Genomic DNA, 24,871 nt, shown 5'->3' with positions numbered 1-24,871 from the left:
AATTCATATCCTAATGAATTCTGGCCCAGTCAAGCTTAAATGTAATTAGTGATGACTGAGGTACCAAATGCTATAACGCATAAGAGCAGGTATCAGCATAAAGAAAACTTGTCAATATTCACCATCGCGGTAGAGCTACTAATATCGTTCACGCGCATGCACTAATCATTGCTCAAACTTAAAGTTTTGGAGTTTGAGTTTTTGTACCCAACTCATTCAAAGGTCATGATCATTATACAAACATATTGCACTGATAGCCAGACTAGAGTCAAGTGACTCTCTAAGTGGAGTAAACTAGCACTGACTCTCAAAAGGAGTCACCTGATTGTCACAGGAGAGAGTCAGTTGACTCTACTTGTGGAATGTGGAGTCAATTGACTCTACATTCAGAGTCGTCGACGGAGTCAAGAAATTTATGACTCTTCAAGAAAGTCAGACTCTGGAATAGTTTGGCTGTTGACACCATGGAATGTATATTCTCTCATTCCTAAGGGATGGTGGTTCAGCCTAAACAGGCGGATGTGAGTACATAAGGGCAATGTCGGGGATTATAGGTCACAATCGATGGGGCATACTGCAGTTACTGTCCGTTTTCCTATACACAATACACAGTGCTCTCACCATTGACGCGCGACCTTTACAAATAGTGTATGTTAGAAGTATATTACATTTGCCTAGTTAACATCACTGTGTGCAAAATAACCGGCCAATATTTAAACTATTCTCCAAACTTCTAGCAAATATATTTCTCTAACATGACCTAAAATTACAGCCAGGTTAGATGTTCAGAAATAGTCGCACTTTCGTAGAATATGAGTGAGGGCAAAGCATAGCTAGCTCATAGCTAGCCAACTCCCCGTGTTAATTGAATGGAGATTTGACCGAAAATATTGAGCTATATTGGTAACGGACCGCTCCGTTCTGAAGGATGCCACAAAAAAACGGTACAAGCTACATTTAAACTATTCTATGAAATTCTAGCAAATATAGTTTTGTAACATGTCCTAAATTTTTAGCTAATTTAGGTGTTTGGAAATAGTCGCACTTTTGTGTTTTAGGAAGGATATGTAAACGACAGATAACACCAAAAATATGAAGAAATTATTTCCAAACCGTGTTAAGTCAACAATCATTATGTTGCTCATTTTCAAGAATGCTGGTTAACAAAAAGCAGGCCATTGTCTCATTTCGTGAACAAAGGTCCACATACCATTGTTTCCTTGCGTTTCCTTTATAATCAGTTACCCAACTGAAGCTGTATTACTATTATAGCACCTCATAGCGATACCGCACATATAAAACAGACACATGTGCACAACCAGAGAAGATCCGATTTAATCAGTTGAGCTGTTTCAATGAGTGTTATCTTGGTTTAATAGCTTTTAATGGGGTTTAAGTCCTGCAAAGGTCGAGATGAATTCTACTGTAAACATGACTGCATCATGGAGAGATGAGGTCCGACCGAGTCTCCAACACAGGTTACGCTCCCTGTGGAAGGGCGGAACCAAACTGGCTGATGTGGAGACTAAGCCAGTTTGCGCCGGTCTGATACTCGTCTATCCTCGTCTTTGACCATGCGCGGATCTGGCTGGTCAGGAAGATATTTAATATCCTGAATTTATAATATGCCTACCAGTTCCATCGTAAACCGATTTGCTAGAGAATATTTGTTACCATGTTTAATAAATTCGTATTTATCGTATAATAAAATGCGGCCAAATGTATATTTGTGTACATAGTGTGTGGATCCACTCTTCTACGGACTTGGCTACTAAGCATGTCGGGAAGGATATGGTGGTATGTCGGGAAGGATATGGCGGTATGCTGGGTCAATATGTTCTGGACAGATGAGGTCCGACCGATTGCCTACGACCTTGTGTGCGATCATGTGTGACAGGCAATTCCCGAAAATAATAGAAGTTCCCTGGCCTAAATTTCTCTATCCTGCCGTCTGACGATGGCCTATATGACGTGAAACTCAAAGTAAAATCTCAATGTGCAAGTGAAAAGCGCCCTCTGTGGCAATTAGAAAATACAGTTGTGACATAATGCTTACATCAACATCATGGGCGTAGTCTTAGCTCTCAAATGCCGTTTGTCCTGTTCAATTTGCTTGTTTTAATCTTGAGATATGCCTACTTAACAACGAAAGGGTAAAATCACAATTGTGTCACTTTTACTAGGGAAGAGGGCTGTACATGTAAATCAATGATAGCATCAAGTTTATCAAGAGTTCCTTCGCGAAATCAAAAGAATGCATCAATTACACAACAATACAAAATTATTTTAACTGTTTTTTCTGTTTTATCATGATACAGGTATAATGATTCTTTTTTTCCATTACGACAAATTAAAAGATAAATAAATATTTCACATTCTGCTGTAAAATTAAATACTTGTGCATGTCAATAATTTTATCATGGTAAATACTGTTTTCTTTGTCACTCAAGACATGTTAAAAGACAAACAAATATTGCACACTTTATAGGTTAATGAACTTAGACAAGTTCATGAAATTTGACAAATTAATGAAATGCACGCGAGCTGATGTTGATGCTTCTAATGCACGAGCCCCGAAGGGGGAAGTTTTACATGTCATGCATGTTGAGCCCTATTCCCTAGTAAAAGTGGCACAATTGTGATTTTACCCTTTCGTTGTTAACTAAATATGTCTCGAGATTTAAAAAAGCAAATTGAACAGAACAAACGGTATTTGAGAGCTAAGACTGTGCCCTTGACGTTGATGTAAGCATTATGTCACAACGGTATTTTCTAATTGCCACAGAGGGCGCTTTTCACTTGCACAATTTTTTTTGAGACAGGCTGTATATACCTACCGGAATGGGAGATTTTACTTGAGTTTCACGCCATAGGGGTTTCACGACAGACTGTACTTTGAATTTTTATCTCGATGTACATCTCTGTGTATCATTATTTTGTGCTATTTCCGAACTGTCGGAGTGACCCTGTAATGGTCTAATGGAGTCAAGGTGACTCTATAAATGGAGTCTGGGTTACTCTAGAAGCAGAGTCCAGCCACTACGCGACTCTATGTCTAAAATGACTCCATATTGGGAGTCAAATGACTCCTCTGTAGAGTCATCGACGGTGACTCTTCCGCGGAGTCATGAAATTTATGACTCTTCAGTCAGATGACTCCCAATATGCAGTCATTTTAGACATAGAGTCGCAGAGTGGCTGGACTCTGCTTTTAGAGTCACCCTGACTCCAGTTTGGCTTTCAGTGTGGGCTAAAGAACTGGTGCCATGGGCATGATGGGGAATGGGGTTACTTTTAAGCTCTTTTACTACAGTTGGAATTGTGTAGCGTTAGTTCATTAACCCATATTAAACCACCTAGCTTCAAATATGACCTCGCGTTGCGGAGTATGAGGTTGTTGTTAGCTTTGTTTGTGACGTCACCATTGTATATCACTAATCATCATGGCTGACTAGCTGACCCAATTGAAAGTTTAACTTTGGTCCATTCAACTCTACAAAGCATACAGGGCTACAGCATTGTTATCGAGTAACGGGGTCGGGGATTTTTTTTTAAATAGAGCAGAATATTCCCACAAGGCAAGGGCAAAAATCAGGAAAATGTATACTATTCGGAAGGCATAATTTATGACGTTTTAACGTGAAATTTTTACGATATTTCCTATCCTCATTTTTGACATATTTGTAATTTTTACACGTGCACCAGCTGGCACCTAGTAATTGGAATCCGCCAAATTGTCTGTTTTTGTATAAAATCCATGTGAAACGGTCAAGCTGACCTGATTCTTCTTTTTCTTCTTCTTCTTGACAGTTATTACGTATATTATTTCATCATTTTTAATGATTTGTGGTAAAGATTAAAATTTGACAGGAATTTAACATTATGGCGTTAAATGTCAATAATTGGCATATAATCGTGTGAAAGACCAATAAATGAAGGTGAAACTGCTCCTGCCACACACGTCTCTGTTATTGTTTTATTGTTGATATTTTTAATGAACTAACAGACACTCTATATACATTACTAATAACAAGAAACAAAATGTAAGTCCTCCACTTCGCACAGGTGCTATTACACAAAACCTGCATCATGCAGATAAGCGCACCCTAAAACAAGCACTCGCCCCACAAGCTCCCACACACCCATCACCATGTTACGCTATACAACCACTACACCAGGCACAAAAAGAAACTCGTCAGTTATATTCATCCTTGTTGTTCAATAACTTGTGATTATTCTGAAATAAACATTTTGTTAATTGGACTTTGCTTTCTCATTTGACACCCTGTTCGTGAAAAACGAACAAGAATGGACCAAGATATGCGCCTCCAAAGCCTCAAACCCCAAAATCAAAAGTTGCATTTTCAACGATTTTCAATGGGAACGCATCGTTGTATTGCAAACAAGCACCACGGGCCAATCAATAAAGCACACAGTGTAACAGGCACAATTGAATTGTTAAAATTGCAACTTTTCATTTTGGGGTTTGAGAGTTTGGAGGCGCATATCTTGGTCAATACTTGCTCAATGTTCACGAACAGGGTGTCAAATGAGAAAGAAAAGTCCAATTAACAAAATGTATATTTCAGAATAATCCAAAATTATCAAGTTATTGAACAGCAAGGATGAATATAACTGACGAGTTTCTTTTTGTGCCTGGTGTACATGTTACCCCGGGATGTTACCACAGACAGCATGCCGCTTAAAAACTCTGCGAGAATAAACAGGAGGGTGAAAGTGCATAGGAACAATGTCGGGAACTACGTCACGCTATTGTTCGACATAGGCTACATCATTCGCCATTTTGTAAATATTAACGCATGATCGTTGCTTTGAAGTTTCCACCGGATAGTCTGTGGATAGCGTAAGAGCATGCTTTGACCTAGACTATGCCACAGTCGAATTTTATTACAAATATGTTATTACTAGTCATCATGAACTCATTTCGTTGAATTCCAAATTATACTGTTGTTTATTAACATTAAAGTATTCAATAGTAAAATGGTCATAAAGAATTAAGAATATCAGATGATTAGTGACAATAAAAGTAATTGAATGCAACATTATCTTGCATAATTATAATGGCTCACTTTAATACTGAACAATTCTGATTTTGGAATCTACCAGTTTATTGATAGCAAACCACGAAAATCCGACTATGGACTTTGAATTTTAAGCAGAACTTTGCCCCGGGACTTTGCTCTCTAAAAACACACTGTCAAGCATACTTGTTTATCAGTCCATTAACCACAAGTACTAAGCATGGTATAGTACAAGACGCGCTAGATGTTTGATGAGAGATTAAACTTTCGCGTCAACACAAAAGCGCCGCAAATACCACAGATAGTTGTGTACGGTGTAGTTAATGGTAATGGCGCGGGCCCGGAAGATTTAAACCATAGCGAGATATGGGCGACCAATCACAAGGCAGATCCATTTAAAGATGCATTACATCATGGCCAATTTTAGTTAGGCCAGAAATTGGCCTAACTCTCCATAGAGTGCCGTGTTAAAAATCTTAACCGCAAGGCAAAGTCAGTAGTCCACTTGGTAAGCTAACAAACAGAGGGAGTGCGGTGACTGAAAAGATCAGATACAGATGTGAAAATCTATCAGTTGCACGCAAATCAATATAAATCAGAGTTTTATGCTTAAATGTAATAGCCAGAGTATGCAAAATTGGCAAGTGGACTACGGAGAAGTCTAGCTTTGACCATGCGTAAAAAAATAATATCATGAAGATGTTTAAGATTGATTCATAGATGTTTCAAAAATTACCGTCATATTGCATAGATTCACCAAAGAATGGTTTGTTAAATACTATACTTATATTTAGTACTTGAAAATCGATAGAATTTTAAGAAATCAATGTTTTTACCTGTCGGTATTACAACTCGTGAAACACATTACTGATGTGCCTGGGTGACCTAATCTACTAACCTTTAACGTTTCCTCTATGAACTCTAACCCTCCTGCAATATGGCGCCTATTGTCTAGACCTAGGCTACATCTTCCGGTTTGGTTACGTAACTTGGGATGCCTATCCCTTTGTCTATTATTCCTGGAATAAATCATAACTCGCCAACACTATACGCTGGCGAAGTTACGTAATAATCGGATTAACTACCATAGCAATTTGTGAAAACAATTTTTGAACATACCGCGCTGCACTGATACGTTCACGCGGTACCTCTGCATTGATGCTGATCACTTGCACCTGTAAGATTAGTATATTTGAAAAGACAATTGTATTCAATGTATGATTGCAGTCATACACAGGTGATGAGTGTAACCTGCTTGTAGTGCAGCGCGATATGTTCAAAATTGTTTTCACCTATTGCTATGGTAATACACGTTAATGCTATCGGGTCAATGAGGTATGTCCAAATTTAGGGTCCAACACACGGCTGTCATTTCAATTGTTATACCGTTCCGGTTGGTTTATTGCATATGTGACGGTTCTAACATAACGTTTTGTTACCTGGAGAGATTTGATCATGTCTCACCTCCTCTTTAAACCAAATCGAGGGCAATAACTCTTGTAGTGAGGGATCAACATTTAACCACAAATTGCCTCGGGTAAAACTCACTTCCTGGGAACTAAATACCACACAAGGTCATTTTGATGTAACTCATTGACCCATTGTGTTATATTACCTCTAACTATAATGACATCCTTGTGATCTGGTCAACTCATTGACAGATACGAACCTCAGGAGGGAATTCAATTTTTGATCAATTCTCTCCAGGTATACGGTAGTGAAACGTAATGAAGTTGGCAGATCATGGACATGTTTCTTGTTCGATTCCACAACCATTCATAGCCATTACCCGTTTTATTGTATTATCATGCGAATTGCCTTCTGGTACCTTATGCATCGACAGACCACTCACTACTTTGTAATTAAATGTCCTGCCTAATTTAAATATTATTACAAATCATTTGTTTTCAGATTATGTTCAAAATAATAATTATTATTGTCAACTTTCATTTTCCGTTCACGTACTACCTCTTGATGATGCTCAAGAGCAATTGAGTAAATTTTATGTTAATACCAGTAATTTATTTTATGTGAATAAAATCTCTCCATTCGGAGAGAACTGAAATTTACCATTATATAGGGGACACATAAAGCCGGGACATAAAGTAGACCAATTGATTTGCTTTCCTGTTGAATGTTCAAAATGAATAATACGCATAATGAATACAGCAGCTGCACGAGCACCGGTGTCATCACTCATTGATCATGTTGATAATGCTTCGCCATGGCAACTGTTTACGTGTCCATATAGTTAGCATTAACAGGCATTCACGTTAATGTTATGAAACTATAATCTCATCTATTGCAACAGTGGTGACCTTGAGTAGAGACAATATTGTGGTTTTATTATATAATAGGCTTATGTTTCTTTTAAAAAGGTTTTGAAAAATTAATGCTTCTATAAGAATCAATTATTTAAATACCTACCATAAATGAATATATAACACAAATATGTCGAGTATTGTTCGATAATGGAAGATGAAATAAAAAGAAAATTGTATTTTTCGTTAGATGATCCGATTTTGTTGTAGGTCTATATTTGCGAATACACAGAACCTCCATTTTTTGGAGTTTTTTTAAATTTCTTGGTCAGATTTACTTCAACGATCATCCCTATATCTTCGTGTCAAAAATTGCCGTGATAGTACGGCGAATCTACTCGTTCTTCAACAGCTACGCATGGCAATTTTGTTCGACTCAGCCTCAGGGGCGTCGCTAGAGGGGGTATAGGGGTGTGACACCCCCCCCCCCACACAATTTTCAAAACCATGTGATTGTCGGCAAATGTAATGGAAGCTTTGTTATTGTCGGCGAATTGCAAGAGTCATATAAAATATTGACGTGTTACGAAATTGTGCTGTTGTTACGTAATAGGCTATTGTAAATGTTATAGTAGTTACCTATTAAAAAAATTGTCGAAAAACTTTGACCCTTACCCCCCCTACTGTTTCATTGAGTATATCATCTATATTCGTAATACTATTACCATTTTTCGACTTGAGCTCCGTAATTGAGTTCTTAAACTGCTTTATGATTTTCAAGGCTAAGTATTTTGCATTGGATTCACCCTCTTCAAACCATTTTACTCTAGCTCTAATAATGGCCCCTTTTGTAATTTCTTTATATCTTTTATCAAGTTTTGCTTTGGCTTCAATATATTTATGTTCATATAATTTTGTATCTTGATCCATTTTCTTTTCTAATAAACTCCTCAACAAAAGTTTGGAAAGTTTTTTTCAAGCATCTGTATCTCCAATTATTTGTGACATATTCATATCGTGTTGCATATCACTGGATAGCTACAATACTCCCCTTTACAATGACACCCCATTTGAAGCAATAACATTTTTCACGGCTGAGTACGCGCCTTGTGAATGTAGTGGGGTCAAAAACAGAATTTGCCAAATTGACCATTATTATGTGCTCAAACAACGCTAGCCAGTAACCTCAATAGCGGGTGGAAAAACCACAGGCAGCCACAATAGTCAGGCACCTTCTCCTCATGCTGCTCACCGACCTGGTTACACGTAACTGTTGGATGGAATTCCATTCTTCAACAAGGATTCGTCGCTGGTCATTCAATGTGGTTGCTAATTGGCTTCTCTGGGATGGGACGCACAGCACGATCAAGCTGGTCCCACAAGTGTTCAATCGGGTTGAGGTCTGGCCTACGGGTCTGGCCTGATGGCAGGCCATTTTGACTCTACTCCCATATTCTGCAAGTAGTCGTTGACTACCGTGGCTATGTGGGGCGAGCGGTGTCATCTTGGAGGATTGCACTAGGTCCCAGATGTGAAGTTATGGGATTGCAGCTTGCTGCACAGAATAATGGTCAATTTGGCAAATTCTTTTTGAGACCCCACTACATTCACAAGGCGTATTGTGAATCGACCGAATTGTATTACTTTGCAAAATGACCCAAAATATATATCCTAAAGACTCATTTGTTTTCTTGAACATAAAAAAAAACTGTTGTTCTCTTGTTTTTTGGCTTTGTGTGTGTATTTTTTGTAAGCGCCATCTTGGTGAAAGGCGCGGCGCCATAAATGCCCGTAAATGTAATGTAAATAGGGCGAGTTTGGTTGAATAAATTCATCAGGATCGGTAGAGTAAACTCAGTAACCAAAGTTCTTGATATCTGATCCAGAAATTGCACTTACTTTGTGTACGTTTCAGCAACACTGTTGCCTTTGTCAACACTTGATGATGAGTGATTCCTACTGGCAACCGACGCTAGATGTATCTCCAGCGTAGGTCTTGGTGTTGCCAGTTGATTTTGCTGAAACGTACACAAAGTAAGTGCAATTTCTGGATCAGATATCAAGAACTTTGGTTACTGAGTATATAGGGCGAGTTTGCGAACCTGCTAAAAGAAAATCAAACACACCCCACCCCACACACAAAACACGTTTAAAACATTTTATTTTGACAGTTTAATAAATTATTTTCTTCATTAACATCACGTAATATTAAACATACATTGAATTCATTAGGACGAACTGGAACCATGGATGCAATTAATATGTTGTTCGTAATTCATTTTTGTACAATATAATTCACTTTTTAAATACGCATGTAACAAGAATAATTTTATTACAAACCCCATGAGAACTACCTGCCGATTGGCCAAAAAGAAGTTTCCATTATCAATTGGACCAATCAGCAACATTGTTAGAATAATTTCACCACGCAAATAAATTGAGGTGAGTTATTTGCAAAGCTCCATTCTGATTGGTGATTGAAGTGAAGATATCATGTAATTGACCAATCAGAGGCAATGTTAGATCGGCAGGTAGTGCTCAGGGGGTTAAGATATTTACAGAACCCGACCAGCAGGTGTAACTATTGCTAACAAAGAAAAACGTTACGTTCAATTTGGTTTGAACAGAACACTCATTGCCACAGTTTTTCTGAACTTTTAATTTCTAACGTAATAGTTATACATTTTATTATTATTTTATTATTATTATTATTATTATTATTATTATTATTATTAGTGTTATTATTATTATTATTATTATTATTATTGGCCGATCGGAATCTCTCAACTCAACTTCACTACTTAAAGGCTATGCTATATACACCAGGCACAAAAAGAAACTCGTCGGTTATCTTCATCTTTGCTGTTCAACAACTTGATGATTTTGGATTATTCTAAAATATACATTTTGTTCATTGGACTTTGCTTTCTCATTTGACACCCTGTTCGTGAAAATCGAACAAGAATTGACCAAGATATGAGCCTCCAAACCTTCAAACCCCAAAATTAAAAGTTTCTTTTTGTGCCTGGTATAGTCCTGATCAGGGGGTGGTACCAAATTCACGGTGTTTGTCTTAGCCACGCAAACCTATGGCAAATTTGGTTGGCTTCCTGTCAACAAATTGAGGCAAGTTATCGATCGGTTATGAATAATTCACATCAACTCTTATTCGGCCCATGTGATTGAGGTCACCACATAAAGGTGTCGTAAGTTTGGCGAATCGTACCTGTTGAAGAGAGTAAAAACGCCCTCAATCGCGGTCACGACCACCGGAAATATATGATCCCATCAGGCAGCAGTGATTTGTTTTTCCAAGAAAGTCTTCTAATTTGATAAAGGAATGACCTTTTCCAATAATAAGGATTAGGATTTCATATCAATAATACGAAGGAAATAAGTGACAGGCATGACATGTATGAAAATAAAGTTGTATTTGGGCACAAAAACCTTGACACCTGACCTGACATCATGGCGCCATATTTGTGTGGTTGTTCGTACTTGTGTTCTCGTGGGTAAATGATTATCAATCTACACTAATTCAGACTTATTGGCGATAGCCTGCCAGCATGATTATTGTTTTTTAAAAGTATGTATAGAAAATCACCATACTACTGACATTTCATTTCTATACAGCAATGATCTAAAAATACGATCTTTATTCATCACGTCCATTGGCTCATTTTCTTACGTAGGAACAATGGGAATTTCATAACATCGATGATGTGAAACCAGCCTATTCAACCATAGACCCCAGAAAAAAGTTCATAATAGGCAAATAGGCCTAATCCAAATTTTAAAATTTTAATGCTAGTTGATATAATATTGTCAAGGTGACCATGGTAACATAGGATCATATGGTGGTTTCTATTGGTTGACCTTTGACCTGCAGTTTTATTACCATATGCATTTTAGATATGGCAAACTATAATATTTTGTTTCCTTGTGTCAAGCTGGATAATTTGAGACCATTTTTGCTTAAATCAGAGAATCACCTTTTACATAATTATTTTACCATCTAACTTATTAACCAATCATCCCAGCGATATGCGACCTAAACTTTTTTGTTCCTTATGATTAGAGGCAGAATTTGAGATATAATACAACTTAATCGGACCATGTTGATTGTTTTAAATTTAACTTAGCCGCCATCTTGGATTAGACCCCCTTAACCCCATTAGAAAATTGGCTGCATGGTTACATTGATTTGGTGGCCCATGTGGATTGGATTTCAGTTCAAAAAACAAAATGAACAGGAACTTCTCACGAAATGACGTAAGGCCAAAGTCATGACGCCTACTGTCTGTTCAATTAGCTTAGATTCTTGAATTTTTAAGATATTTGAAAAAATAAAAAATTGTGGCCAAAGTCATCAAAGAAAAGTATCAGCACAGCCTTAGACCTAACGTGATTTATACTTTTCAAATTCCAAAGTTCAAGTAAAAACCCCCTTTCTTTTCAATTTTGCCTTATTTTAGGCTGTTACTTGGGTCCACCAAAAGGGTTCGCGACCTTTTTACCAATCGAGTGGGACGGTCCATTCTCAACTTAGGGCATAGACCCTACCCAAATACAAAGAAATCTGTCCACCAATCTGCCTGCCATTTCAATTGTTATACCGTTCCGGTTATTGGATAGGTTCTATTACTAGGTTTTGTTACACGAAATTATATAGCGCGATTACGTTTTATGCATAACATTATTCTGAGCATTATTTATTTCATAACCAATGATCATAGATTTCGTTCTTATTTCAACTGGTTTACAATGTAAATTGAGTTTTGTTTAATACCATCATTCCTTCCCAAGAATATCAGCATTCGCTTGACATTTTCAGATACAGTGACTTTACAAGAATTGTTTTCTGTAACCTGATTGTTTTAAATAATATTTTCTTGTACAAAAGTTCTTTTGTTTCCAAATGTCCTTCTCATAGTTTGTATTCAACAAACAAAACGAAATAACAAATTGAAAATAAATGTGTAGTTTTATAATAGGCCTATTATAGGTCTACACCTTCTCAGACCCATTCGCACAATAAATAAATAAATAAATAAATAAATAAATAAATAAATAAACAATTTAGGCATACTCATGTAGGCCTATACTGGCAAATAGCTATTTTGTTGGACAATACTTCCTGATGCGGATGGTCGAATAAATAGGCCTACTATCTCATCGCATTATGACATTCGTCCCCATTGCTCTAAATGGATTGATTCAAAAAAGTTTATGGTACCCGACGTTCTACAGCTTTTTATAAAAATATCGCGGGAAAAGACCAAAATTGAAAAGAAATGGTGTTTTAAATTGAACTTTAGAATTTGAAAAGTATAAATCACGATAGGTCTAAGGCTGTGCTAACACTTCTCTTTGATGACTTTGACCACAATTTTTATTTTTTCAAATATCTTAAAAATTCAAGAATCTAAGCTAATTGAACAGACAGTAGTTTCAATTCATTGTTCTGGTGGCCCTGGTGGACGGAATGTTTCTGCTTCATAAACTATAACATACTTTGAATCTGCGTGTTGAGATACAAATATTGTTATTTGACGCTTTTTTTACAGCGATCGGAAGTCAAGAACGTCGAGACCATGCGAATGTTAACATATATTTGTTTCACTGTAGTTGATTTGAATAAATGTCTAATTCAATAAGATTTCTCACATCATTCCATGTTTTATCGTCAAATTTTGCCGAAATTGGGTAATTTGACTATTTTGGACTATTTTTGCTAAAATCGACTTTGTTTGAGGAGAACAGCGCATTCCACAAAAGACATACGAAGCTTTTTATTTAGGGGTTTTCTTATATTCATTGCACCCCTGTCCGAATGTCTCGCAGAACGTTTCATTCATTTGTGTGGGAAATATACAAACCGAAAATGTGTAAAAAGTTCGTACACCCTGAACTGGTCCGACCCACCTTATGAGAATAATCACCCTTAATTGGTCATCTTTATTCATAACCACTGAACACTGTATTGATTGGTGGAAGGGGCGGACCATATTCATTATTAACCAGGTGAGAAATAGCCGCACTTATAGGAGGTGTAGTTGTAGCAGTAGATTCACTCGATGATAAATGATGTTGACCCTGTGATATCGGTGCGTGTAGATGCCCCTCATCACTATAAACACCCCTATCAGGAACATGAGTGTAGTCTGCGTTAGAATGACAAGTAGCCTGGTGGGATCCATGGTTACTCATATGTTGTTGGTTAACTGTAATTTTTAAAACATAAACATAAACACGTGGTCAGATAAGAAAGGTACCAGAGTTTCGTACGGATAGACCCCATAGACCAGGCAATTGTCAGTACGTTCCTTGCACATGCAGGGGTATTTCAAGCTAGCTCAAATTTTCCATGAAAAAGAAAGAAAGAAGACACTGTGGTGATCGCAATCGCAACGTTACATAAACATATGATAGTCGAGAGCCAACGACGGGTTGACTGCCAACTTCACCGGGAATTTGACTTGACTGACGTCACCTGATAAAGATGCTATTATTCGCTATAACAACTATAACCTTAGATCTGACCCTATTTATTGTCTACACAACGAGCAGGGCTAATCATTAACTCTCTCCACGCGGGTGTCAAAATTTATTTTTAAAATTCAACAATTTCAGATACGTATACATTTTTATGACCATATTTGGAATCAGCATGAAAAATGCATTAAAATGAGTACAAACAAGCCTAGTATTGGTTCACCACAGGTTCTTGAGATTTTGAGAAAATATCTCAAAACTTAGGACTTTTTATGTTGCACGTTGATCTTTAAATTGAGTGGCACAAGACCCTTCTCTACACATCACATCATTAACGTGGTGGCTCCAAAAAGAGCCGTTTATATGTTCTGAAAGACGAAGTAAAAGCGGTGGACTGCGTACACCTTATCACCGTTAGGTTATTAACGCATTGAGAGAAAGATGCCAGTTACATTGTACTTATAAATTCACCTGTTGGGCTGTGACGATGTCCAGGACTGCCTCCATTCCATTCTTTAGCTTTTCGTTGTGATCCATCTAAAATATTCAATGGATCATTTGTCTCGCTAAAACCAAGCTGTTGTTGACCGGCAGCAGTTGCTTCAATATCATGCCGACTTCTTTGAGCTTCGACTGAACTTATGACAGACACATGCTCAGCTGCTGGAGGCGTTCTTTGATGTGTCGTCTGTGATGATAGTGAGTGGCCGTAAGGATCTTGAGCAAAACAAGCTGTGATAAAAATAATTGAAGTATATAGTATAAACTAAAAGAAACTGTAAAAGTGCATTTTTTGTTGGATTTATACATGCCGTTATTATTGACCATTGTGTTTCACTACCTGAAGAGAATTGATCAAGAAATGAATTCCCTCCTGAGGTTGGTATATCTGTCAATGAGTTGACCTGCAGGCTGTCATTATAGCTAGAGGCAGTATATGGCACACATGGGTCAATGAGTTACATAAAAATGTATTTAGTTCCCAGGATGTGAGTTTTGCTTGAGGCACTTTGTGGCTAAATGTTGATCCCTCACTACTTATTACCGTCGATTTGGTTGAAAAAGGAGGTGAGACATGCTCAAATCTCTCCAGGTAACAAAACATAATGCATAATGCGGTTTTACCTGGCACATCAATACATTTTATTATTGTTGTACCCCACTATAAATCCAAGGTACGGTCGTCAGTAACTTTTGCCAACTGAGTGGTTGAGGCTTATCAAGTAAACATAAAATGTTTCCGATATCATTCGTAAAAGGTAAGAAAAGGTTACCAGAAAACGTTTAAATGACAGTTTATATAAAGGGTACATGAAAGGTATAAAACTTTCATACCAGTCAAAAACATTTCTTGGAGAGTTTCTGCAAACAATTCTAAGTAAGTGTTGCCATAATATTTTGCAAAAGATGTTTGCAAACATATTTTACAGTAACATTTTGACAACATTTTAAATGTTGTTTTAGTTTTCATACAAAACATATTAAAAACATTTTTATGACTTTTATAAAACCCGACATTTAATGTCATTTAAACCATTTTGTTTTACCAAACCTCACTCCCTAAATATAACCAGTTTAATCCCTAAATATAACCAGTTTAAAACGTTTTTAAAATGTTTGGAGTTTACTGGATCAATGTTTACATTGATAAATTCGTAAACAATAAGCATACAAGAGGGGAATGAACATTTAATGTACCGTTTTGTTTACCAACTTTAACAGCCCCATATTGAAAATCATCGTTTCCCACGAAAACAGCCGATCAGACAGTAATGCGAGTAGGTTAGTTTTACCTTGAAGGTATGGACAGCTTTGCAAATATGGGTTAACTTTCCCAAGGCCATCAAATATGCCTTGCATTTAATAGGACTACAACTGGCCCAGGACAACTGGTCAGTTTGTACTCTCATTTCCACATCTGTTTTTCAAAGTGTTAATATTGTAAAAATATAATCAAAGAAATACCTTCATTCTGATATCCATTGGTGTATCCATATGCAGGTGGGCCCATATTGAAGGCACTTCTACTATGGTTTGGTGCGGTTTGTATGACTCCTCCTTCGTGAACACCAGTTACGGGATTCATTGCACAACTGTTGTAATAACCATTGTCACGGTACTGGTCAGCATCGGAGAAAGGATACATTGGCGTAGAAACGTCTGAATCCGATTTGGCAAATGGTGATGTATTATACGACGATCTGAATGGGTAAGAACCTTGATAACCACTAAGATATTGTCTTGAAGGTGGCGGGTACGAATCCGTCTGCCCTAAGTGCGATAGATACGGATATGAATGGCCACTGGATTGATGCATTAATGTTTGATGATTGGTACCATCCAGGGATGTCAGTCCAACTCGCTGACCCTGGTTCATATTAGTATTTCTAATAGGATTGACCACTATAGGTGAAATAGGTGGGGTTAACATCATTGAGTTTCCACGAGCACCATTCAATGGAGTTAAAGTTGAAGATTGAGCTCCGTATTGAGTAGACATTGCATATTGTGAGTTCCCGTCTCCGTTAATCACGTGGTTGCCATAACCAGGTATGGCAAACCTATCGTAATATTCTTCCCGTTTGATACCCGATGGATCGGCGTTGCTCTGCTGCTTCTGAAGATTGGAATTCCGATTTGCAAGAAAGCATGTTCCAGGCTGGTTCGACAAAGGTCTTTGATGGTGATGATGATGATCTGCTGTAAAAAGAAGTGAACATTAAATATCTTCTGTACGGAATGCCACGAATGCAATAATATAGTAATTCGTGTCTTATAACTTCAATACCAAAGGAAATCGCAAGAAAGATCAACTAACACAGAACAGAAGGATATCCGGCGTTCAACAACACTCTTCCCCAATAATCTTCTCATCGTCGTCTTCGTTCAACTTCGACTGCCTCTTTCATACTCACTGAGCACAAGACCAAGAATTCAACCTTTGCAGACAGATCATTTTCTTGTTATGGACCAAAACTATGGAATGCTTTACCAGAACATATTAAAACTGCCTCTTCAATTGACATTTTCAAGAAACTGCTTAAACAACATCTGTTCAATATTGCTTTCAATCAGTAACTGTATTCATTTTGCTTGACTTTGTTGGACACTATCTGATGTTATGATGTTTTATGTATTATATTATTCTTGTTTTCATCCATTGTTTTTGTTTTCATGCGCCTTAGTGCAAATTGTTTTTTGGGTTTTCGGCGCGGTATTAAATGTCAATTTGTAGTAGTAGTAGTAGTAATGCATATTGACGCCAACCATAATTGTTACATTTACTTTGAATATAATTAGAATTATTGTATAGTATTACTGTCTCTGAGTTCTAAGAGCGAGCTGGTGACCCGGGGCTGGAGACAACAAACGAGTGGGTTAGAGAAACCATCGGAGTGCCAGAGAAGGAAGGACTTCTAGAAATGATTAAGATAAGAAATCTATCCAAGTATGATCATTGCAAACAAAAATGCAAGAAGTAACCATCTAGTCCTATCGACTATTGAAGGAGAGATCTGAGCAAAGGGACGGAAAGGAGGGAGGCGGTCAGAATGGGATGATAACATCAGAAATGGGAGAAACGTTATGGTGTGCGCTAGAAGGATGGCAATCAAGTTAACCCCATGAGAACTACCTGCCGATTGGCCAAAAAGAAGTTTTCATTATTAATTGGCCCAATCAGCAACATTGTTAGAATAATTTCACAACGCAAAATAATTGGGTGAATTATTTGCAAAGCTCCATTCAGATTGGTGATTAAAGTGAAAATATCATGTAATTAACAAATCAGAGGCAATGTTAGATCGGCAGATAGTGCTCAGACGCCAACGGCTCTTTTAAGGGTTATGGCATGCTACCAAGCTTTCATAAGGAGTAGACAACGTACCCAAGTATGAGACATGTAGCCCGCCCTTTGCATACTTTCCCTGAAGACTGCCCCTTGTGAACAGTGAACAAACAGACCTCGCCTATAATATCTCAGTGCTAATTTAAAAGATTCTGGTGGCTCTGAAAAGAGCCGTTCACTGATGACTGAACCTGATTATCGTCTTACCTGATCCTTTGCAGTGTTTGTCTAGTTTGTTCTGTAACTCGTTTTCCTTTTCATTGTTGAATTAACACTCTACAGCTAGCAGTATGTATTCATCTATAATAATCTGCTAATTTAAAAGTTTTTGGTGGCTCTGAAAAGAGCCGTTCACTGAAGACGTAATCTGATTATCGTCTTACCTGATCCTTTGCAATGTTTGTCTAGTTTATTCTGTAACTCGTTTTCCTTTTCATTGTTGAATTGGCACTCTACAGCTAACAGTATGTATTCATCTAGTAGCATCCTGATGAGATGGAATGAAGCTGTTCAATTAAAAGAAAACAATGTAAGAAGGGTTATTGGAACATGTTGGAATAAAGACTTACATCTACAACAACTAATGATCTGATTATACACAAACTTTCCATACAGTATGGTTTGCCAAAAGCATTTCGGTTTGTCTTTTAAATCTTTTAGTAATATTATACGTTGGGCTGATTTGCACAAATGTGATCTGCTACCACGAAATGAGCGTGAAGTCGCAAGTTAGTAATTTCCAGGCTACTGCGTTGGTATTCTTTCTTTGTATCACCGCACCTGTTCAAGCCAATAGTATATATATCTGTATGTCCTTTGTGAATGGGGGCACAATGGACCATTCCCGAAGGACATGGCTTGTACAGGTGCGCGGCAAACGAAGAATATCGACTCAGCAGCCAGGATGTCTGAAACTACCAACTTACGACTTTACGCTCATTTCATGGTACCAGATCACACTGGCGATAAGTATATTGTAAAGAACTATTGGGTCCATAATGAGATCACTCCAAAGGATCGAATTGGGCTATTCCAATTGAAATCCACACAACACCCCCTGTGGAAGACATGCCTTTAATATTCCACACAGGGAATGTGAATTTCAAATAGGGTTACCTGAATGGGTGAATCCATTTGAAATCTATACTAACATCTATGGCATGTTGTTTACGTTGGACAATATGGGCGGGAAATGGGCCCTTGAGGATATGTTTAAGACAAAGTAGAAGTTTTTTTCTGATGCAGGCCTTCGAAAGCAAATCTAAACAAAATCATTGTCTCACCGAAACTTTGTATGTTTAAGACAAAGTAGAAGTTGTTTTTTTCTGATGCAAGCCTTCAAAGCAAATCTAAACAAAATCATTGTCTCACCAAAACTTTGTGCATTATTTAGTGTCAGGTTATGCATCACACGAGCGCCAAAGAATGACCACTTGAGCAGGAAGTCCTGGGCTCGCTTCTTCATTGACCGTCCGTTCTGTTTGCTAGGCTGTAAGTAGACGGATGAAATACATTATTGAATTGATTTGAAGTCAACAGCTAAACTTAGCAAATTCAACGACACCATAGTATTATGTAAAACTCAAAATAAGGTTCACAAATGCATTTATGGACGGTGATGAAATCGGTTGATTATTCGACATCATTAACCCCATAGACACTATACTACCACTACCAGCCGATTTATCAGCCTCAAAGAACTACTTTTGATTGGTTGTAAAGATGACTATGCCATCGTTCATGAAAGTTCATCTGTGTTGGTATAAATCATGATTTTGATTTAAACTTTTGATCCAAACACAAGGAATTAATTCCTACCTCGGAATTTTCAGACGGTACTCCATCTTTCATCAGCACACTAAGACAAATCCTTGTGTCACCCAAGGACAAGACAGAAAAGAAGGACATTACAGGTCCGGTATATTACATCCCTTGCCAGGTCAAAACTGTAACCGGACAGTGCAAGGAAGCTTACATTGGTGAAACTGAACGCTCCTTGAAAACAAGGTTTCAGGAACATATAGGAGGCCAGTAGTACAGCATCATAGGTCTCAAACCACATCCACATCGAGTCTCCTGGACATTTCGTGGACTTATATAAAGTTCACATACTCGACAGGGACAGCAGGTGGTTCCAACGTGGAGTCAAGGAAGCAGTTCACATCAAAGCCAACCAACCATCTCTCAACAAAGACGGGGCCGGTTCAAATTCTCAGGAGTCTATGAGTCTGTTACCCGGTCTGTTATCAGGTCAAAGATCAAAAAGATCACGACCTGATACAGTCACTCACTCGCTGATGAAAGATGGAGTACCATCTGAAAATTCCGAGGTAGGAATTAATTCCTTGTGTTTGAATCAAAAGTTTAAAACAAAATCATGACTATGCCATGTATTGAGCCAATCAAAGATATGATAAGAATAGTCAGTAGGGATGAAAGGGATTAAGCTGAAAAGTGTAAGAGATAAGCTATATTTTGATTGGTTACTCAGATGACTATATCATGTAACTAACCAATCAGGGGCTCTGTAAGAAAATTGGGGTTAACGAAACTCGTCTTAGAATACCCAGCAAACGTTTTACCGGAATTGTTTTATTGTTGGGCAATATATAGGGAATAACATGTTGTAATAACGTTCCAAAAACATTTTTGAAAACTTCATACATTATAAATGTTATCCAAGAGTTGACAAAATATTTTTCAAAAATATATGAAACAAAATATCTTACAAAACATTATTTCAAACGATGTTGTAGGTTGTAGTGTTGTTGTTTTTTCATATAATTCGTTTTGCATGACCTTCATATAACCCCATACTCAAATGTTATTAAACATTTTCAAATGTTATTAAACATTTTCAAACCATAACGTGGTTATAACACGTTTATAACGTTTTAAGAACATTTTAGTGCTAGGTATTTTGGCGAAACAAGGAACAAATCATTATGGCTTGTTTAAAATGTGCACATGTACCCACACAAAAATACATACAAGAGAGTTGATATCATGCAATCAAATGTACCTTTACCTTTATGACTTTTGTTTCCACGACTTGATCCAGCCACTCTGTAAAAGCTTCCACTGTAGCCTGCTTCTTTAATAATTCTTTAAATTCATTCAGAACTACACATAAATAAAAGAAAATATATACATGACTTCTTGTTTTCTACGAATGTTGGGCTTTAGAGTTTTAGTTTTACTGGTCATTTTAAGATATTTTAGTATGAAAATACCACCTGAAAATTGAAATTGAGGTTAAACGGTGACATCCATATAAAGCAACGCGATCGATAATCTTAATTTCTAATATGCAGATTGTTTTCCACTGCAAAATAAATTAGATCAAACAACTGTTTCTGTAGGCTTTGTTGCTTTTTTTAAATATTGAATTGAAATGAGTTGAATACTTCTAGAATCAATCAAACATAACGTGTGACACAAGTTCGTTTGCAACCACTCCAGTTGTAGTAGCGTTTTAGTTCTCACCCAACATGCCCAAGTACTTGACACGACGTAAATTACATTTACATACATTAAAACTTCAAATGGCATTTCACGTTGGAAGCCCAAATATTGGTGAGTTGTAACTCTCCACGCGGGTGTCGACTGCAGACGACAAGTTTCAATGTTTTTTTTAATTCAACAATTTCAGAATTGTACATTTTCATGACCATATTTAGATTCAGCATGAAATATGCATTAAAATTAGTACAAGCAAGCCTAGTATTGGTTCAGCGGTTCTTAAAATAGCTCTTGATATTGGGGGAAATATTCCAAAACTTTGACTTTTTATGTTGCATTAAATTAATAAAAGGCATAATTATTGTCAATTTCCCATGCACTTACATTCTGCGTTGAGTTCCATATCGGAGTCGTCAGCAGCTGTAGTCAGCAATGCTTGTGAACCTATACTGGATAAATCTACTTTCTCTATGTCTGATATCATCTGATCTACAAGCTGCTGGTCAAATAAAACTGGTCGGGATGTCTGCAGTAGAAAGGAGTGTGCAATACATATGACTGACTGAATACCGTAAAACCTCGTCTACAAGCATATAGAGTGCTTTTGATGAAAGCTTGATTAATATGAACCAGCCACAAATATGACAATACAATAGATATTGGTCCTGAGTGTTTATATACTTGTATTGGTTGCTCAAATTCCATAATGTTATAATTGTGTCGATAGATGGCGCCTGGATTAATTTAGCTTTCATCCAGGACTGCTTTCATCAAAACACTTTATATGCTTGTAGACAAGGTTTTACGGTATTTCTATAGGTGCGTATATTGTATATTCAACCATGTGTTGCATTATCATGATTATGGACACAGTTTTGTGCGTTGTGTCTTTTTGTTATGAACATCACCTACGTCTTTGCTCACGTCACACGCATACCACGTCACCTTAAAAACGTTCGTGGTTTATCGACACCATTGCATAGATGCGCGAATAGAGAACCCCCTTGGCTCGAAAACTTCCCTCAACACTATAAAGCATGGTAAGTAATTAAAGAACTTACAAACCCTTGGCTTACAAACTAATATAAATCGTAAGTTAAAGGAGTATTTCGTGATCCAAGCATCCTCTATTTATGTCATTTTTCATTAGATATCCACGAAAAAACCTATTCCCAAAATTTCAGTTGATTCCGATTTTGCGTTCGCGAGTTATGCATGATTATGTGTATTACACTGCTCCATAGACAATGCGTTGTAATTTCGTTCTGGTGCACCAGAACGAAATTCAAATTTCACGATATCTTAGCTAAACGAATTAATCTGCAAGAAATATTTTGTACATAAACACTATGTAGCCAGAGGTTTCCAGTGATATAAAAATCTCAACTTTTTTTGAGAAAAGTGGGGGGATGAGGCTGTGGATCACGAAATGCCCCTTTAACTCTAACGTACACTTAAACACTCCTACTACACTCTGAGTGGTGCAACCTTCAAACAGATTTAGGTATACAGAAAGAGCCTAGATAGCTCAAGTATGTGCATGAAGAGTCGAATAAGAGAAACAATGTCAGAGAATTGGTAAAAAGATCCGCAAAAGAGCACACATTCAGATTTATCGTTATAAAATAAATATATAAAAATAAATATTGAATATAGCCCTGAATTGTCATACTCACTTGAGTCAGATGTAGAAATGAGGTTTGCCTTTTCAATGCTTGTACAAATCTTCTAGCTACTGGAATCTTGCCGTCATGGAGGATTTCAGGAAGGTTTTCTAATGATGATGTGATCCAATCCTCCCAATGCTTGGCAAATTTACGAATATCTGTAAGAAGCCTAGTCAGTGCAAAAGAACATATAAAAGTCATTGTTACAATAGTAGGCTACTATTATATCTATTGCATATAAAATGACTTGTTTGAGACAACCATTGTAAATACCGTAAAATTCCGTCTATATACAAGCATACCGGTATGCCTTTAAAATCAGTTTTTGGGTTGTTTTTTTGTTTTGGGTTGTTTTTTGATGAGACGAAAGGCAGACACCCACCACAAAAACATTACAATATAATAGTACATGTTTGTACAGCTGCTTGCACATGTAGTTGCTCACAAACTCCAAATATGTTTTGCGGGGGTGTCTGCCTTTCGTGTCCTTCGAAAAAAAAACCCCTCATTTTGAAGCACATGCTTGTTGATGGAATTTTACTTTATTGTTATGGATCATAATTTATTATCCATATTTGCACTATACTACATGGTTCGAGTCTAGATTCACTGTATCAAAGTATTATACAACTGTGCGAGAGACTACTTACCCATCTGGCATCTCCTGCATGGTGGCTGGTATCAAAATCTCTACCGCAGTCTTATATAAAATGGAGTCACATACACATAGGACATCGCTTACAATGGGGTTGTCAAGTAGCGGTAGAAGATGTTCTGGCATGCCCTGCCAGAAATGTAACAAGAAGTTCTGTATCTGGGTATAAAGAGAACGTAAAATTAAATTTCCTCTTCCAGTTGTATACAGGGTGTTCCAGAATGATCTATATACCGGAAAAGTTCTTCATTATATTTAACATATGAATTTTAGATTTTAAAACTTGGAGAGTGAGATGTGTGCCATTGTATTTATGTATTAAAATTAGATACACTATTGATTATTATTTTAAATATTTTTTTCAAACACGGTATAGAATATTCTGCGACACCCTGTATGTAAAAGGGCCAAACCAAATTTTACTGGTACCGTACCCTAATTTATGGAATCACCCAAGGCATGTACCCGTATTATACTTGTATAATATTTTGTAAAGCGCTCCGTACTTTGTGGGGCTCTCAATTAATGCCCGTGATGTGATGTGATGTGATGTGATGTGATGTGATGTGATGTGATGTGATGTGATGTGATGTAATGTAATGTAATGTAATGTAATGTAATGTAATGTAATGTAATGTAATGAAATGTAATGTAAAATGATGTAAATGTAAATGTAATGTATATGTAATGTAATGTAATGTAATGTAATGTAATGTAATGTAATGTAATGCAATCCAATGTAATGCAATGCAATGCAATGCAATGCAATGCAATGTAAAGTAATGCAATGCAATGCAATGCAATGCAATGTAATGTAATGTAATGTAATGTAATGCAATGCAATGTAATGTAATGTAATGTAATGTAATGTAAAGTAATGCAATGTAATGTAATGTAATGTAATGCAATGCAATGTAATGTAATGCAATGTACTGTAATGTACTGCAATGCAATGCAATGCAATGCAATGCAATGCAATGCAATGTAAAGTAAAGTAAAGTAATGCAATGCAATGCAATGCAATGCAATGTAATGCAATGTAATGCAATGTAATGCAATGTAATGTAAAGTAATGTAATGTAATGCAATGCAATGTAATGTAATGTAATGTAATGTAATGTAATGCAATGCAATGTAATGTAAAGTAATGCAATGTAATGCAATGCAATGCAATGTAATGCAATGTAATGTAATGTAATGTAAAGTAATGCAATGCAATGCAATGCAATGCAATGTAATGTAATGTAATGTAAAGTAATGCAATGCAATGAAATGTAATGCAATGCAATGCAATGTAATGTAAAGTAATGCAATGTAATGCAATGCAATGTAATGCAATGCAATGCAATGTAATGCAATGTAATGTAATGTAATGTAATGTAATGTAATGTAAAGTAATGCAATGTAATGTAATGTAATGCAATGCAATGTAATGTAATGTA

General features: G+C 36.9%; 1 protein-coding gene across 1 annotated transcript in view; it reads right to left on the bottom strand.

Annotated features, from left to right (window-relative positions):
- Positions 1-12,755: 12,755 nt before the first annotated feature.
- The window catches only part of LOC140138168 (DNA-binding protein RFX6-like), a 32,649-nt gene continuing 20,533 nt past the window's right edge, over positions 12,756-24,871 (bottom strand). Inside the window, exons 9-17 of the mRNA XM_072160098.1 lie at positions 23,425-23,588; positions 22,784-22,943; positions 21,492-21,633; positions 20,674-20,768; positions 19,017-19,134; positions 18,029-18,151; positions 15,764-16,498; positions 14,270-14,530; positions 12,756-13,527 (exon numbers count right to left, since the gene is read on the bottom strand). Of these exons, the coding sequence (XP_072016199.1) occupies positions 13,262-13,527; positions 14,270-14,530; positions 15,764-16,498; positions 18,029-18,151; positions 19,017-19,134; positions 20,674-20,768; positions 21,492-21,633; positions 22,784-22,943; positions 23,425-23,588 (2,064 nt within the window). The 3' untranslated portion in view covers positions 12,756-13,261. The remainder of the gene's footprint in view (positions 13,528-14,269; positions 14,531-15,763; positions 16,499-18,028; positions 18,152-19,016; positions 19,135-20,673; positions 20,769-21,491; positions 21,634-22,783; positions 22,944-23,424; positions 23,589-24,871) is intronic.

This window comes from Amphiura filiformis, chromosome 17, assembly GCF_039555335.1.
Source record: "Amphiura filiformis chromosome 17, Afil_fr2py, whole genome shotgun sequence".
NCBI classification, from domain to species: Eukaryota; Metazoa; Echinodermata; class Ophiuroidea; order Amphilepidida; family Amphiuridae; genus Amphiura; species Amphiura filiformis.
The sequence above is the reverse complement of the archived record's forward strand: the minus strand, read 5'-3'. Positions and strand labels throughout refer to the sequence as shown.